General features: G+C 49.9%; 1 protein-coding gene across 5 annotated transcripts; it reads left to right on the forward strand.

The window, feature by feature from the left end:
- The first annotated feature begins 712 nt into the window (after positions 1 to 712).
- Positions 713 to 12,166, forward strand: PAX6 (paired box 6). 5 transcript variants are annotated; one of them, XM_082000495.1, is made up of 10 exons: positions 713 to 993; positions 1,876 to 1,917; positions 2,011 to 2,226; positions 2,764 to 2,929; positions 7,099 to 7,257; positions 8,119 to 8,201; positions 8,487 to 8,637; positions 8,760 to 8,875; positions 10,959 to 11,109; positions 11,955 to 12,166. In XM_082000495.1, exons 1-10 carry the CDS (start codon positions 838 to 840, stop codon positions 12,038 to 12,040), a joined length of 1,326 nt encoding a protein of 441 aa, XP_081856621.1. In that variant the 5' UTR covers positions 713 to 837; the 3' UTR covers positions 12,041 to 12,166. The 5 variants fall into 5 exon arrangements, with proteins under 5 accessions (XP_081856621.1, XP_081856622.1, XP_081856625.1 ...); XM_082000496.1 differs by having other exon boundaries at positions 8,778 to 8,875; XM_082000499.1 differs by having other exon boundaries at positions 2,011 to 2,025.
- The last annotated feature ends 4,492 nt before the right edge of the window (positions 12,167 to 16,658 follow it).

The raw sequence follows: 16,658 nt of genomic DNA on the forward strand, positions 1-16,658 counted from the left end.
CAAATGCGGACAGAAAGGGTCGTTTTATCATGCTACTATTTGTCGTGACGATGCAATTTTCAAAAGCAGAGTACTGTCATAAAGTGACACGCCTGCCACAAGTGCTCCAACTGATCTTTTCAATTAGCCTTCCATGCATGATCCGGGGCGACTTCCGCCTATTTCCAGAAATTAAGCTCAAACTTGACGTGCAGCTAGTTTTATTTTAAAGACAAATGTCAGAGAGGCTCATCATATTTTCCCCCTCTTCTATATTTGGAGCTTATTTATTGCTAAGAAGCCTGGGCTCTTGGAGTCAATTTATCAGGAGGCTCCAAGGAGAGGAGAGCGGAGCGCGCGTAGAGCAGAGCTGCTCCGCGGAGACCGGCTCCGGAGCCCGCAGCTCCAGGTTGGCACCGGCGGGGCAGCCGCCCGCCTTACGCCCGGCGCGCAGCGAGCCGCGGTGGGCGCGGCGGGCAGCCTGCCCTGGCTGTGGGCTTTGCTTCGGTCGGGTTGGGGTTTGGTTTTTTAAATTTTTTTTTTTTTTTTTTTTGGAGGGGGTGGGGGGGAAAGGCATAGCAAGGAAGCAAGCCGAGGCGATCCAGCCCGGAATATTCTGGGATTTTGGGCTGGGTTTGGGGGTTCGCCGCTGCGGCGGGTTTTGCAGACGGGGAGCGCGGGCGCCTTTCGGAGCCGCGAAGGCTTCCCGGGAGCGACGGGCGAGGACGGCGCCGGGGCCGGTCGCCCCTGAGCGGAACGGAGCGGCGATGCTGCGCGGCGGGGCGCGGAGAGGAGCGTCGCGCCGGCCCCGGTCCGCCGAGTCCGCGCGGGTGGGTGGGTCGGGGAGCGGAGGGTGCTATGGTGGGCGCTGTGCTTCCCGCAGGTCACAGCGGCGTGAACCAGCTCGGCGGGGTGTTCGTCAACGGGAGGCCGCTGCCCGATTCCACGCGGCAGAAGATCGTGGAACTCGCCCACAGCGGCGCCCGGCCCTGCGACATCTCCCGGATCCTGCAGGTGAAGGCGGCGGCGCCCCCGTCCTCCCACCGCGCCGCTCCGCGCCGCTCCGCAGCCGCTTTGTCCGCCGCTGGCCGCCAAGGCGCTAATTGCCGACCCCCCCCGCACCCACCCACCCACCCACCATCACCGCCACCCGCCTTCCAGCCTAATAAAACGATCCATCTGCTTATCTCGATTGTTGCTGCAAATAGACCTCTCTATGCGTGTGTCTATATATACACACACCTTTTAAAATCTTTTTTTTTTTTTTTTCTGTTCCCCTTTATTTCCATCCGGTGATAACCTGCACTCTCGTTACAGTTAGTTCGCTGTAATAAACTGAATTATACGGCTCGGCATAATTTCAGTTTCTTCTCTTTCCCCCTTTCTCCCCGTATTTACTTATTATGATTTTGTGAGATCTATATGCATTTGGCGTGGCTTACTGCTTTTTCATTTTTACTTTTTTTTTTTCGTCCAAAAAGCGAAAAAAAAAAAAGAGGAAAAAGGGAAAAAAAAATCCCTTCAAAGCCACGCTGTTTTAGCCCGGAATCTGTCTGTATGGACACTAACGCGATCTGGCGCAGCTCGGGGGTACATTGTAAATGTAGGTCTTGATAACCCCTCAGTCACCCTGTCCCCCGCAAGTACTCTGTCTAAGAGCAGTGAGGACGATGGAGACTAGTCCGGCTTAGCTATTGTTCGCATTTAAGGCGTATTTTAACATTAATACTAAAATAATTACGTTTTGACCAGATTATTTTTTTTTCTTCCAAATGTTTTTAAAGTATCACTTTTGTAGAGGGTAGGGCCACGAATGTAATTTTTTTTTTTTTAAAGAAAAAAAAAGACTCTCTAAGTAAGTTCTCATACCATTTAAGGTATATTTTTGTGTTATAGACCCATGCAGATGCAAAAGTCCAAGTGCTGGACAATCAAAACGTAAGCTTGTCATTGTTTAATGCATACTTAAACAATTTTATTTTTGTCTTGAAATTATTAATAATGTGATTTTCTGTCCGCTTCCCTATCCAGGTGTCGAATGGATGTGTGAGTAAAATTTTGGGCAGGTATTACGAAACTGGCTCCATCAGACCCAGGGCAATCGGAGGTAGTAAACCGAGAGTAGCGACTCCAGAAGTTGTAAGCAAAATAGCGCAGTATAAACGAGAGTGCCCCTCCATCTTTGCGTGGGAGATTCGAGACAGATTACTATCAGAGGGGGTCTGTACCAACGATAATATACCCAGTGTAAGTTCATGAAAAAAAAACTTCCTGTGTGCTGTGTACAATGCTGGGTAGCCGTAGCGAGCCTCTGCTTCCTTTGTTTTGGTACCCGATGAGAGGATAGCAGGTTCACATCATTTGCATGTGGCAGGGTCAGACGCATTTTTTCATACAGAATCTGACAAATGCCTTTAAGGAGGGGGAAAAAAAATAATATGCGGGTCACCCCTGCGCCTGGCGCCTCAGGACTGCGAGGATCAGGCGAAGCTATCGCTCTAGTTTTGCAGGGTTGGGTTCGGGGCTTTTTTTTTTTCATTTTCTTTCTTTTTTTTTTTTTTCTTTCTCTCCCCCCCCCCCGCCCGTGGTTTGTTTGTTTGTTGGCACTACCGCAGCAGTAAGCGAGTCGGGGCGGCCGCAGCGCGCAGCCGGCGCTGGGGGAACCCCTGACTTGCGCCCAGGTCGAGCCGTCCGCAGCGCGGAGGGGGCGCGGGGCTTGCGCGGGTGGCCGGCGGGGAGCGCGCTACCGCACTACCATTGCCTTTCCTGTCCTTTGCCTTCCAGGTGTCGTCGATAAACAGAGTCCTACGCAACCTGGCTAGCGAAAAGCAACAGATGGGTGCCGACGGGATGTACGACAAGCTGAGGATGCTGAACGGGCAGACGGGGACCTGGGGCACCCGGCCCGGCTGGTACCCCGGCACCTCGGTACCCGGGCAGCCCGCCCAAGGTAAGGCGCAGCCCGGCCGCCGCTCCCCGGCCCGGGGCGGCTCGGCCTCGCCCGGCGGGGCTGGCCCCGACGCCGCTCCCCCTCGGCCCCCACCCCCGGCCGCCGCCGCGCTGAGGGCAACCTTCCCAGGACGGTGGCTCAGGGCGTCCCTCCCGCCGCCTCGGCGGGCAGGTACGGGCAGGTGCGAGCAGTTGCGGGCAGGTGCGGACAGCCGCGGGCTTCTATCCCCATCCCGGCCAGGCGGCGGGCAGGGGGGCCCCGGAGCAGCCGCGGCCAAAGCCTCGGCCTCGCCCACCGGGCCGGTACCCGGGTCCCCAAGGCCGGGAGGACCGGTGGCTTCCTCCGTCGGTCTGGTTACAGTTCCTCCCCGATGGACCTCAAGCAACTTTGTAAATACAGGAAACTGTTTATCCTGAAGATTAATAGGTATTTGTTGTAGGAATGACAAGGGGATAATATGAAGGATAATGGGATGTTACGTTACATACTTGAGGTAGTTAATGGCTTCTTTTTGAACACGGGCTCTGTTGAGGCTCGGCTCTCTCCCGGGCTGTGGTCACTCCTTTAGAAGAGGTGTCTATACACAACAACCTGCTTTTTGTTTTCACCCCGCAAGGAAAAAAAAAAAAATCGGTAACAGTGTGCGGAATATCTGGTACAAAGGATGTTTCTGTCACACGCAAGAATTTGTTATGGGAACAATTCTGTCGCTATGTAATTGCTCATTAGAGATCGTTTTGTTTCTCATTAAGGCGACATGAATAAGCGTCTAGTTGAAGGAGACAGCTGTAGAAATGTTCCACAGGAGACCTCTGGACACGATATGGCACCGCTTGCCAATTAGACATGTCAGTTTTAAGAGAAGAAAACAATCTATGAAGGACACTAGAAAGATGGAGCAGAGCCCTCGCTTCCCCCCACCCCCACCTCGGTGTTGGTTTTTGGGGTTTTGTTGTTGTTTTCGTGGTTTTTTTTTTTAATTTGGTTTTGTCCGGGGTCATCCCTCGGAGCCAGGACGGACCCCACCGACAGCCGCCCGCCGGCTCGCCCTACCTGCGGGGCCCGGGGCCGGCCCAGCGCCGTCGGGGCTCCCGGTCCTTCCACCTCTGCGGTGCGCCGCGGAGGGGAGCACAGTTTCCGCCCATGCGGCTCCAAAGGGCCCGGCCGCCCTCCGTGTATTTAGTTTTCAATTTTATTTTTTTTTTTTTAGAAAAAGCCTTAAATGGAGAAATTTAGGGCGCCGCCCTGCCCGCCCTCCCCCGCTGCAGCGCGGTGATCCCGGGCCCAGCTCCGCGCGGTGTGCGCGGGTGCGGTGCGGGCGCACATGGGGCCGGGCGACCCTCGGCCGTGCCGGGGGTGGGGGGTGTCGGTGGAGCTGCTGGGGGCTTGTGATGACCCCCCCGCCCCAGCCCGTGGCGTGGGGATGAGCGTAGTTTCCGCGGGGGAGCGCGGTGCCGGAGCGGGAGGACCCCGGGAGCCCTCTCCCAAAGCGCAACCGAAATGCGGAGCGGGGCAGGGCGTTTGGGCAGGAGAGGCGAGGGGGAGGCAGGCAGGCACTTAAAACGTCCACCTGGCAAAATTAAAATTAATAAAATGGATTTCCTCTGGAATATTCATGCCCCCTCTAATGTTTTTCCCTTGCAGGGGTATGTTACTGGATTTTAAGAGTCCATTACTCAAAAAGCATAAGGCGAGGTTAGGTCTCAGAGGGACACAAATATGGTCTCAATCTGATAAACGCCATGCAGCAGTGAATAAAATAATGGATACATGAGGGCTGACAGAACAAAAAGAGACATCTCTATCCGGGAGAAATTCTCCAGCGATTTAGTGGTTTTAGGGATCACCGAGACACTGTTTCTTATCTTCCCCCCCCCGCCCCATAAGACTAAAGCCTTCTATAGGATTTAGACACTTTCTCTTTCAACAGATGCTACAATGTTTTGATCCCAGCTCTATAGCTGAGAGGTGCCGCAATTGGTTTGCTATCTTTTTTTGCTTGTTTTCCGCCTCACTGATTAAGACACTAAGAAACTAAGGAATGATTTTATTTCCCAGCGTCTTTTTTTTTTTCTTTTTCTTTTTCTTTTTTTTTTTTTTTCCCTTCCAGGAAACAAATCCCATACCCAGCGTCAGATGGTCTGGCTATAGGATAATAGGGACGGACATTCACTCGCTTTCTTACGGATTAGGTCTGGAAGGTGGAACAGCCCTATTGAGATCGCCCCTTTTAGGGGCTTTTTAAAAAAAAAAAAAAAAAAGGGGGTGGGGGGGCTTCTACAAAGAAGATATCTTAATTGTCCGGCGCGGGGAGGTTTAAGCGAGTTTTAACTCTAGGTGAAACCTGTAGCTCGCTCGAAGGTTTTGGGGGGCGATGGGGCGCGCACCGAGACGAGGCTGCAGGAAAATGCGGCTGCAAAAGTTTTAAAGACAATTAGGGGGCTGGGGGGGGGCGCCCGGTTTGGGCTGGCCCGGAGAGGAGCAGGCGCGGCCGCGCGGGTTGCGCTCCGCTCCCCGGCGGAGGCAGAGCGCGCTGCCGGTGCCCGCCGGCCGTCCCCGCCGCCTTTTGGCGGCTCCCTCCCCGTTCGCGACCCCCGCGCCGGTCCGGTCGGTCGATGCCGGTGGGGGCGGCCGGCGGTGGGTGAGGGCGGCGGCGGCGCTGAGGCTGCGCGGGCGCGGGCGCCTGCCCCGGGCTCGGCGGCTTTGTGCGCCCCTGAAAAGGCAGCCGCCCCCCTCCCCCCCACCCCCCGGCTATTCACCCGCCGCCGGCCGCCTCAATGGGGCTGCGGCCGCCCATATGGTGAGCACGGCCGCTGAATCCCGGTGTTTAAATGGGGGAGAAAGTTCGGGTTTTAAAACATTTCAAAGTGGCTGAAAGGGTCCCACCAGACCCTGTCACAATTCCCCCCGAGCTTTGAAGGCCGGGGCCATTGTTCGCCGGTTATAAATGATATTACTTTAAAGTTGATTTCCCACAATATTTAAAGGATGTAGCGGGAGCGTCGCTATTTATTTTTGGCGTAACTTTTCAAGGGAATTAGCATAAGCAGCCCATGCGCCCCTCATCCCATCTCCCCCTTTACGCGACATCAAAACGCCTCGAAAAGAAATGCTTTGAAAGGAGAGGGGGAGCTAATTTGGGGACAACGACTTCCCCGCCTCGGCAGCAGCGCCCGCCCCTGCCGCCCTGGGGGTCCCTGGGGTGCCGCGTCCCGCGGCCGCCCCGAAGGAGAGCACGACGAAACTTTCCCCCTGTTCAATGGCAGAAATTGCACTAAAAGTGGTGGAAATGCCCTAATTAAAGACGTACCGCTTTTAAGCCATATGCCAAACGTTCAGCTGCAGAGCAGCGTATTTAGCTAGCTAGTGAACTCGCTACTATTTCTTTTAAAATTACATGTTAAAATTTTAAAAGAAATCTTACTTTTCTCTGGTGCAACACATTACAAAGAATGGACAGTCCTTTTATCTAAATATAAAATTCCATTTTCAGCAATTATAGCCTGTTCTTGGTGATGATATAATTACAGCTGTGCTCAGTAATAGGTGTCAAGGCAATGCACACTCATACAATAGTTGAATAAAACTGCAGAACAATGCAGGCACTTCTAAATTCACAACCTTTAAAATGAAATTGACTGTGCAGAATTCAAATAAAAACTGGATAAATATTTTTTAAAAAAGATTACAAGCTTGGTTTGGTTTCTTAATAGCATTTTCTGCAAACCTATCAACATCTAATTGATTAGATAGGAGTTACTGATTGTAGATAATCTGAAATACTGAACATCACTATTTTAAATATAGCAATAGGTAAATATATGCAGCAGACAGAGGAGACTGCCATGGCACTTCAGCAGCGATTCATGGAAAGAATCACTTTCAGGGGAAAGTATTTTTATGCAGGTTTTATTCCAGAGGGAAAACAAAATGAAATTAAGACCAGGCGATCGTAATTCCTCATCTTCAGTGTTTACGGTAACGCTGGGCACGGAAACGTTTCCCTGTTACCCATGTCAGTAGCGCAACGTTGCTTTGATACCCGAGACGTTTTTTAAGGGAGGGTGTCAGCAAACATGGCTGAACTTGTTTCTGATCGCGTTATTTCTCTGATAGGGATCTTAAAACAAGGGTACCTGCATTTCATTTTCCGACTCTCTGTTCCCCAGATGGCTGTCCGCAACAGGAGGGAGGAGGGGAAAACACTAACTCCATCAGCTCTAACGGAGAAGATTCAGATGAGGCCCAAATGAGACTCCAGCTGAAAAGAAAGCTGCAGAGAAATAGGACATCCTTCACCCAAGAGCAAATCGAAGCCCTTGAGAAAGGTAAGTGACATTTTCCTGTGTCTGAAGCAGGAGAGAAACACAAAACATACCCTGGCTATATTAAGAACTTGAACGGAAGCATGGCATTCATGTGCCTTATATATATGTATATATTTTAAGTCCGTGGCTCCCTTGATGCTGTTTTATTCATTGAGCTCCAAATATTCATGGATGGCTGTGGTATGCACCAAAAAGCTGTTAAAAGGTTATCAAAGGGAACGCACTCAGGGCACAGATCATACCGAAACATCAATGTTACACCCCGGGCTCCTCTCACGGGGGATAAATCTCCTCCTGCCGACTGTGCCGCGTCCCCGGGCGGGCCACGTCGCTGTACGCCGGGAAGGCGAGGGCAGGCAGCTGGGGCTGGCAGCAGCCCTCCGTGCCTTCCCCCACGCTCGCTCCCTGTCCCCAGCGCTGCTGCTGCCCGGGGCTGGGAGCAGGTGCCCTTTTCCCTGACTGGCCTGGGTGCACCTCGCCTCTGACACGCTGCGGATCTTTGTTCTTATTTTCCGCTGTTATTTAGCGACGTGCCATTTCGCTTATTGGTGACAGGGTCAGAGCTGCCTTGGGGACCCCCTCAGCGGAGGCAGAAGCCCTCACTGCTTTTTGAAAAGATGCAGCGCATTGCACCCAAGCCTGCCCATCCCCTTAGCGATATCCCCCAGCAGGCAAGGCATCCCCCTTCCTAACGCGTGCGCGCGCGCACACGCACGCACACACACAGAGAAAGCTCAGCTTTGCCTTCACAGCCATGTTCCTTAGGAGCGTTCAGAGCACAGGCAGTGCAGGAACGACTCTGACTTTACAGCCAGCCACATGAACTCTTTGCGACTAACGCAATAATATTCCCTCCTGCAGAATTTGAGAGGACCCACTATCCCGATGTGTTTGCAAGAGAGAGACTAGCTGCTAAAATAGACCTGCCTGAAGCAAGGATACAGGTACTCAGTTGCTGTGCAATTATGAGCATTATTATTTTTACTATTACTATCCTAGTTTTGTTACTCTTGGCTTCTCAGGAGTAACAGGGCAGCCCCTGCTTAGGGTCAGATATTTGTCCATCTCCTCCTTCAGAAAAATAGCAGCAGCTGGGGTTTGCTTTCGCACGCTGCTTTGCTGCGCTGCACGCCAGCTTTCTATCAGCACGGCCTTGAGTTATGTGGGGGAGGCCCCACGCCTCTAGTCCTTGTAAGGTCACTCACATCTCTCAAACGCTCTGTTTCCAGGTGTGGTTTTCTAACAGAAGGGCCAAGTGGAGAAGGGAAGAGAAGCTGAGGAACCAGCGAAGACAAGCCAGCAACACCCCCAGCCACATTCCCATCAGTAGTAGTTTCAGCACAAGCGTTTACCAGCCGATCCCGCAACCGACCACCCCCGGTAATGCCACCGACTCGCTCACGTCCACCCACCCTCTTGGGAAAATGAGACTCTGAGACTGTATTGCCGATTGCAATTGTGGTTAAACTAATGTGTTCATCTATCTGTCTATTCTATTATAGTTTCCTCTTTCACATCAGGTTCCATGTTGGGCAGAACGGACACGGCGCTCACAAACACGTACAGCGCGCTGCCGCCCATGCCTAGCTTCACCATGGCCAACAACCTGCCTATGCAAGTAAGTCCGGTGCCGCCGCCACGGCACGACGCTCCCTCGGGACTCGGCGGCCCCTGGGGTGTGCGGGAGCGTGGGTGGGGGCCCTTCCTCCGCAGGACGGGGGGTTATGGACCCAAACCGGCATCCAAGGCTTCCCTGGCATCAACAGATGCCCTATTTGGGAGAATCACAAGGGAAAAGGCATTGTATGACCCGGTGCTCTGACAAGCCCTTTTCCCGAATTTTGAAAGAGAATGGTCCTCAAAATTACAAGGCAACAAATCTGTGATGAAAAAACCCTTTTTGGACACCCCGCGCCGGTTAACCTATGGAACTCACCGGTGCAGTATTGTGGAAATTGCTGCTGGAGGGATCCGACCTTCTCGGCGTAGGTAATGTGGCGGCGGCGCATTAGGAACACCTGAGCGAGGGAAGGATGTGATTAGCATCAGTGGTTATGCCAGCTAAGCCAGAATTGCGAGAGCTGTCAATCCTCATGCCTGAAAGCATTAGCTGATCACCAGCTGGGTTAGGAAGAAATCTATTCCTTTGGGGTCTGTTTCTATAGACCTTTCAGATGCAAAATTCCTCCTTTTTTAATGGTGGGGTTGGCCTAGGAAGGTGCTGGCCAATTACGGGAGTTTTACAGCTTTGTCTGAGGCGCACAGCATTGACCACTGCTGGAGACAGGCGAGCAGATTAAAGAGCCTGACTCCTTCGCTGCGGCAATTACTATGTTACTAATTGCTGAACCAAAATTAACCAAATAAAGTTAGAGTCTCGCAAGTCCGTGGAAAGGAATGACGTTGGCTAGGTCGCTATTTCGTGACGTTGGAGGCTGGCTGCACCGTTCCCGGCAGTGGGCTGAGAGGAGACGACAGAAGATCAAAAGACTAATACAGGAGGGGACCCTCGGGAAAGCAGGAGGCTCCGGGTTCACTGCCAGGCACCTGGGCAGGGACCTGGCACGTGTGAGCTGCTCTGGAAAGTCCTGCCTACGTGGCCACCACGATGTGACGGCCACGCGATGTTGGAGCTGGAGATTGGGCAGTTGAAATGTTGGCATCTCCTTGCGGAAGCGGGGCGCGTTGCTGGTTCTCCCGGAGCGCGGTGCGAGTGCTTAGCGAGTGAGGTTGTCAGTATTTTTGGAGGCGGCATGTGTCGGGGACGTGCAGATGGAGGAAGTACGTGTAGACATGTCGAGTCTCACGCGCTCGGAGCGGGAATTACTCACCCTGCTTCCCGCTCCCCTGCTGCTTCCCCATGCTGGGGCTGCACTGGTCCCCAGTCCCCCCGCACCCTGGAGCGGGAGATGCCCTTGCTTGGTCCCTCCCCGGCACCATGCCATCCCTCACCCCCTGCTCCCAGCTGCTCTTGCCCCTGGCAGGTGGAGTTTTAGGTGTTGGAATTTAGGTAAATGGAGAATTCTGGTCTCCTGGGATGCTGCTGGCATGGGTTTGGGGTGACTGCGGCTCTGACGGGGGATCAATGCACACGTACGTGTGGCTTTGGGGTGACTGCGGCTCTGACGGGGGTTCGGCGCACAACGTATGTGTGCATTGATCCCCCTTCAGAGCCTGGGTCACCCCAAACCCGCACATCATCTCTGCGTACATGCAACATGCTCGCAGATGCAGGACCAGCCCGTGCGCCTCAGTGGAGTAATTTTTAGTTACGCCCCTAATCATTTTTAGTTACACCACCAAATGCAAGGGAAGATGCCAGCCCTGCTCTGTCTCTCTGTGGCTGCAAATGGCAGGAGACATCTTTCTTCTACATGAGCACAAACAAGGGCTTTGGTTCCTTGGCGGCTTAGCTGTGTAACACCTTCGTTAGCATCTAGATACAGGGATCTGCTCGCCAAGCATGTCTGAAAAGGCGCCAGTGACCGCCCACGTTATTTCCGTAGACCAAAAACCTCTGGCAAGAGGCTGTTTGGTTGAGCTCCTAAATAGAACTTTAGGTCTCGGTCCCCGAATTTTAAACTGAAACTCGTTTTCGCTTGTGCGTGTTGCTTCTGAGGGCTGACACGTCCACCCAGAAGAGCGTAGCGCCGTGTTACCTCGTCCGATACTTAACGCTCTTTTGTCCTTTGCTCCCATAGCCCCCGGTACCCAGCCAGACCTCCTCCTACTCTTGCATGCTGCCCACCAGTCCATCGGTGAATGGACGGAGCTATGATACATACACCCCTCCTCACATGCAGACACACATGAACAGCCAGCCGATGGGCACCTCTGGCACCACTTCCACAGGTGAGTGGCCCCGCGCTCCCCCCGCCACTCTGCCAGCGTGGCTTCCTTGCTGCGGCCGGCCGGTTTCTCGCACGTCTTCTCTGGGAGAAGTCTCTCCCCGTCGACTCTATGTCGAGTTTAGCGGCTGCCGAAGTGGGCAGAAGGCAAAAGCGTATAACCTTGCAGGCTGGAGCAGAAAGTCCGGTTTGTAAGCTGCTGCGGAAGGGGCAGGTGAAGGAGGGGCCATGGACAGAGGTGGCGTTGGAATGGCGGTAGAGTGGAAAGCTCTGCGGTGAGGCCCCCATCCCGCAGAATCTTCCCTGTATAATTAAATTCTAAAGCAGCACTTATTTCAACGTTAGATTTCAGTGGAGCTACTCATACCCGTGAAGTTAATTGTATGTGAAAACGTTTGCAGGACCGGGTGTGTTTTTACCGTGTCTGTGTCACAGGGTATTTGTTGCTAAAGATTTGAAGTTATGGGAAAGGCAGGGAACCTGTAGAAATATTAACCTACACATAAGAAGGCAAAATAGGGAAAAAATGGGTAAGTGTCAGCATAAGCAGGAGCAAGGCAGACACATATTAAAATAATAGAAATGTTCAGTGTATTTTGGGCTGAATTCCCAATGGCTACAAATGAGCCGAGGCTCTGGCATTTATCTCAAAGCATGACAGTTTATTTATAACAAATCGGTGAGATGTGTATAGGTTTTTAAAACATTACCCCCCTCGCCCCAATTCTGCAGGCTGGTAGACAGTGAGATTTGATACCGGAATACAAGCACAAATCTGTGAAACTCTCAAGCAAAAACTGTGCTATGTATATAAAAACTAAAACACCCATTTTCCCCCTCAATTTTCAGGTCTCATTTCCCCTGGAGTGTCAGTTCCAGTTCAAGTTCCTGGCAGTGAACCTGATATGTCTCAATACTGGCCAAGATTACAGTAAAACATGTGTTAATTCCATAAATGACTATATGGACAACAGTTGGATGTTCAGCAGTATTTTATAAAGGAAGAATGGCTCTCAGAGTACTTCTGTACTGCAACTGTGCCCTACGCTGTAACACATGGAAAAGACTTTCACATGGACCTTTGAACACTGAAGGCATTATATCAGTTGGAACAAATCTTCATTTTGGTATCCAAACTTTTATTCATTTTGGTGTATTATTTGTAAATGGGCATTTGTATGTTATAATGAAAAAAAAAAAGAACAATGTAGACTGGATGGATGTTTGATCTGTGTTGGTCATGAAGTTGTTTTAAAAAAAAAAAGAAAAGGAAAAAAAAAAGAAGCCATGATCAACAAGCTTTGCCACGAATTTAAGAGTTTTATCAAGATATATCGAATACTTCTACCAATCTGTTCATAGATTATGGATCGATGTTCCAAGTTTCTATCATTCCATTGCATATAATTAAACCTGGAACAATACGCACTAGATTTATGTAAGAAAAATATCTGTTGGCATTTCCAAAGGTTGTTAACGGCTGAAGCTATGTGCAAACAGGGGTTAAGACAGAACTTCGGTGAAGAAAAGAGTTTGATAGATAAAAGGTAGATTGTGTCTTCGATATAATCCAATTTGTTTTATGTCGAAATGTAAGTATTTGTCTTCCCTAGAAATCTCCCAGAATGATTTCTATAATAAAGTTAATTTCATTTATATTTGACAAGAATATTCTATAGATGTTTTATACACATTTTCATGCATCATACGTTTCTTTTTGGTCGGCAAGAGTTAATTGTTCTTAGATATAGTTGTACTACTGTTCACAGTCCAATCATTTTTGTGCATCTAGAATTCATTCCTAATCAATTAAAAGTGCTTGCAAGAGTTTTAAACTTAAGTGTTTTGAAGTTGTTCACAACTACATATCAAAATTAACCATTGTTGATTGTAAAAACCATGCCAAAGCCTTTGTATTTCCTTTATTATACTATTTTCTTTTTAACCTTATAGTGTGGTGTTGCAAATTTTGTTACTGTGTTAGGTTAATCTCATTAAGTTTTATTTTGAATTTATTTTCAGTTTTCAATAAGGAGGGATCCTTAAGAAACGTTTTTATAGACTTTCAGCACTTCCACCAGCCTGTAATTTGGGCTAACGAAAAGAAGATAGGTTCACGTATCTAATTGCAGCTGAGAGCAGGAGGAGGTTGTTTATTTAGCTCAGGTTTCTGGGGATGCTCTAAATGAACTCCAGAATCCAGCAGAATTTCCAGCGGGGAATTTGCATCGTGCCAGTCAGTGGTGGAGACGCGATGCATGCCCCTGTCTGTCTGTTGTAATTATACATAAAGTACGTATAGACAGATATACACATTCCTGACTCCTAAAAATTGGTTTTGTTAGGATGCTTAGAAAGGAAAAAAACCGCAAAACCCATCTGTGTTTTTAACAGGCTCTTTGGGAGAGTGAATACCGTCCCTTTATATTGCCACACAGCACAATCTTAGTGTAATTTTCCATTGAACTTGTAACCTGGTTAATACCTCAATGCGCTTTGTGTGAGGGTTGTTAGTGTGGGCGTGGGTGGAGAGCCGCATGTCAAGGAATAATGAGAGAAGACAAATCAACAGGCAACAACAATGCGAGCTGGGACTGGCTAGTGAAAGCTAAAGGCCTTTAGTCACTGGCAGGGAAATCTAAACATTCCCATATCTATGAAGCTGGCTCATTGTGGTGCAGTTGTTACTCGCGACGCCGTGCTGAAAAAGGGATCTCGTGATTAAAAAGCCAGTGCGCGGGGAGCTTGGAGTCGAAGCGCGGGCATCACAAGCAGCCTTTGTAAAGCAAAGATACGATCTAGGCCGGTTATGTTTTCCTTTCGGCATATTTGTCACTGCAGATAACACTTCACTGTAAACTTGGAGTAGCAGAGTCGTGGTGCGAGGTAGTCGCGATGCTGCGGACGAGACTAAGCGCACGTAAACTCCGAATCCTTTAGGGACAAAGAGCAGCTTCGCTCAAAGCACCATATGATAGTTAATAAAATCGAGAGCCTGAAGCAAGGCGAAACGTGAAAAAAAACAGGAGATTAAAATCTTGCTTTTGAATCGATACTGGTCAGTTCGAAGGATATTCATTATACCAGGATTTAGTAGTTTTAATTACCTGGAAGCCATCCATTGGCAAATGTTAATTAAACATGGAATTTAAAAAAATTATATATATTTTTATCAGACATGCGCACACACATTATATACTTATAAGATAGGAATCGATCACGTGGAACACCACAACAGGCAGGTCCTTTCTCGCATAGCTAAATCGACTCTGGGAACAATTACAGGTACAAACCCAGCATTTACACAGCCACTTAGCATGTTTATACCTACTAATGCAGTTTGTTACCTAAACGCCAACTTCTGCTCAACCAGGAATGGAAATGAGCTTCCCATCCCTTCCTCCCCTGAGAGCTTTTGTGCCGTGGTCGCTGTTTCCGCAGGTGCCGATACGTGGGCAGAGGCAGCTCCCGCTAGCTCTTCCCTGCCCTTCCCAGGTTTTCCCGGCCGTGCAGCTCCACCGCCTGCGGTCCAGCTGCTGGTGGCCTCCATCGAGCCGTCGCCAGCCCTGTACGCCCCTGCCGAAGCCTTCTTCAGGGCGGGCAGCGCTGCGGGGATGCGGCCCTTCACGGCCCCGCACGTCCGCGGTCGCAGCAACGCTATAAAGCAGTTGCGTGCGCGGCTGAACCTTGAGCTTATTTGGGCGACGAGGCGAGGTAGCCGCGGCACCGAGGAGCCGTTTCTGGCTCACTGGCTTGTTATTGTGCCCTGTGGAAGGAGGGTGGTGGGGAGAAGTCCCTGGCTGGCTGCACATCGGGAAGAAGTCGGGGCATGTGGTCCCCGGAGCGTTGTTGCCTTGAAGAGCCGCTGCCCCGCGTGCCGGGGGCTCTGCGGGTTGCAGGCAGCTTTGCCCCGCGCGTCGAGCCCTTTCCCCAGGGCGGGCCGGGGCGCGGGGCCGAGCGCGCGGGGGCTCCCGGGCCTGAGCACCGGCGCCAGCTCCCGGCTGCTCGCCGGGGGCCGGGCGAGGCCCCGGAGCCGCCCCAGCGCCCAACCGGCCTCGGAGCGCTGCTGCGACGGGCGAGGGGGTGGCGTGCGGCTGCGGGGGGACGTGCCGCCCGGCCAGGCACCGCTGCCAGCCGCGTGAGTGGGACGTGAAAATCTTCGGCGTGCTCTGAACAGCCTCGAACACCCCATTTCATCCCCTTCCTTCTTCCAGAGCTGCATTACTTACGAAGACTGAAATCTGCTGTAATGTATTGCTCAGTGCAACGCAGCCATTTCCAAGGGTCTCCTCTTCTTACCACTGAAATTCGTGGGAGTTTTGCTATTGATTTCAACAGGAATGAGACATTTCTGTGCATCCGGTTAAAATGTATTTCATAATAACACCTTATACTTTATTTTTAAGCCCCTCCTAAGGCGTTTCACAAATTATAGTCACACAAGAATTGATGTGTGAGCGCTGTCTTAATAACACTGTATTTTGTGTTTCAAATATCGCGTTCTGGATACAATATTTACATTTACAAGGGAAAAGGCTGCTAACCTAACAGTTATTGTTCAGAGCAGACAGATGATGAGCCATACGTGCCGATGGCGAAGCAGACATGCATGCGGTGACATACGTGTTGGATTGCCTCGCACCGTGCCGATACCCGTTCTAATTGTTTTTAAAAGGTAAAGCACGAGTCAGCGTGTGCCCCACTCCAGGAGGCAGAAGGAGCTGCTTCCTCACCCAGGCTGTCACACAGAGAGGGGATTTCACCACTTCTTCTTAGCTAAGTCTTTATTTGTAAAATAAGCAAAATGCCCCTGTAGGCTGGTTTAGTTTGGGCAGCCCTAACATGGGATTTATCTTTTGGGGCAAGATTACAGTTGCAAAGAACAGCCTGGGACTGATAACACACATCACCTCCCCCAGGGTTTCCAGCCATTGGCAGTCCTATTTCATTCACTTTCTATGGCTAAAGGTGTCTGTCTTTTTGTTTTGTTTTTTTTTTTAATTGATATTTCTGGTATTACTGACTAAAACATGTTATCTCATTTTCTCTGGGTAATGTGCAGGTTTAGAGTTATGCTAAGGTTTAAATCTGTTCTGCATTTCCATGGTATAAAGAGTACTAGGAAAAATGAAAATGTATCATTCTCCTTTCTTTTCTTTTCTTTTCTTATTTCTTTTCTTCTCTTTTCTTTTTTCTTTTCTTTTCTTTTCTTTTCTTTTCTTTTCTTTTCTTTCTTTTCTTTTCTTTTCTTTTCTTTTCTTTTCTTTTCTTTTCTTTTCTTTTCTTTTCTTTTCTTTCTTTTCTTTTCTTTTCTTTTCTTTTCTTTTCTTTTTTCTTTTCTTTTCTTTTTTCTTTTCTTTTTTCTTTTCTTTTTTCTTTTCTTTTCTTTTCTTTTCTTTTCTTTTCTTTTCTTTTCTTTCTTTTCTTTTCTTTTCTTTTCTTTTCTTTTCTTTCTTTTCTTTTCTTTTCTTTTCTTTTCTTTTCTTTTCTTTTCTTTTCTTTCTTTTCTTTTCTTTTCTCTTTTCTTTTCTCTTTTCTTTTCTCTTTTCTTTT

This window comes from Phaethon aethereus (assembly GCF_964289735.1).
Source record: "Phaethon aethereus genome assembly, chromosome: 5".
Lineage (NCBI taxonomy): Eukaryota > Metazoa > Chordata > Aves > Phaethontiformes > Phaethontidae > Phaethon > Phaethon aethereus.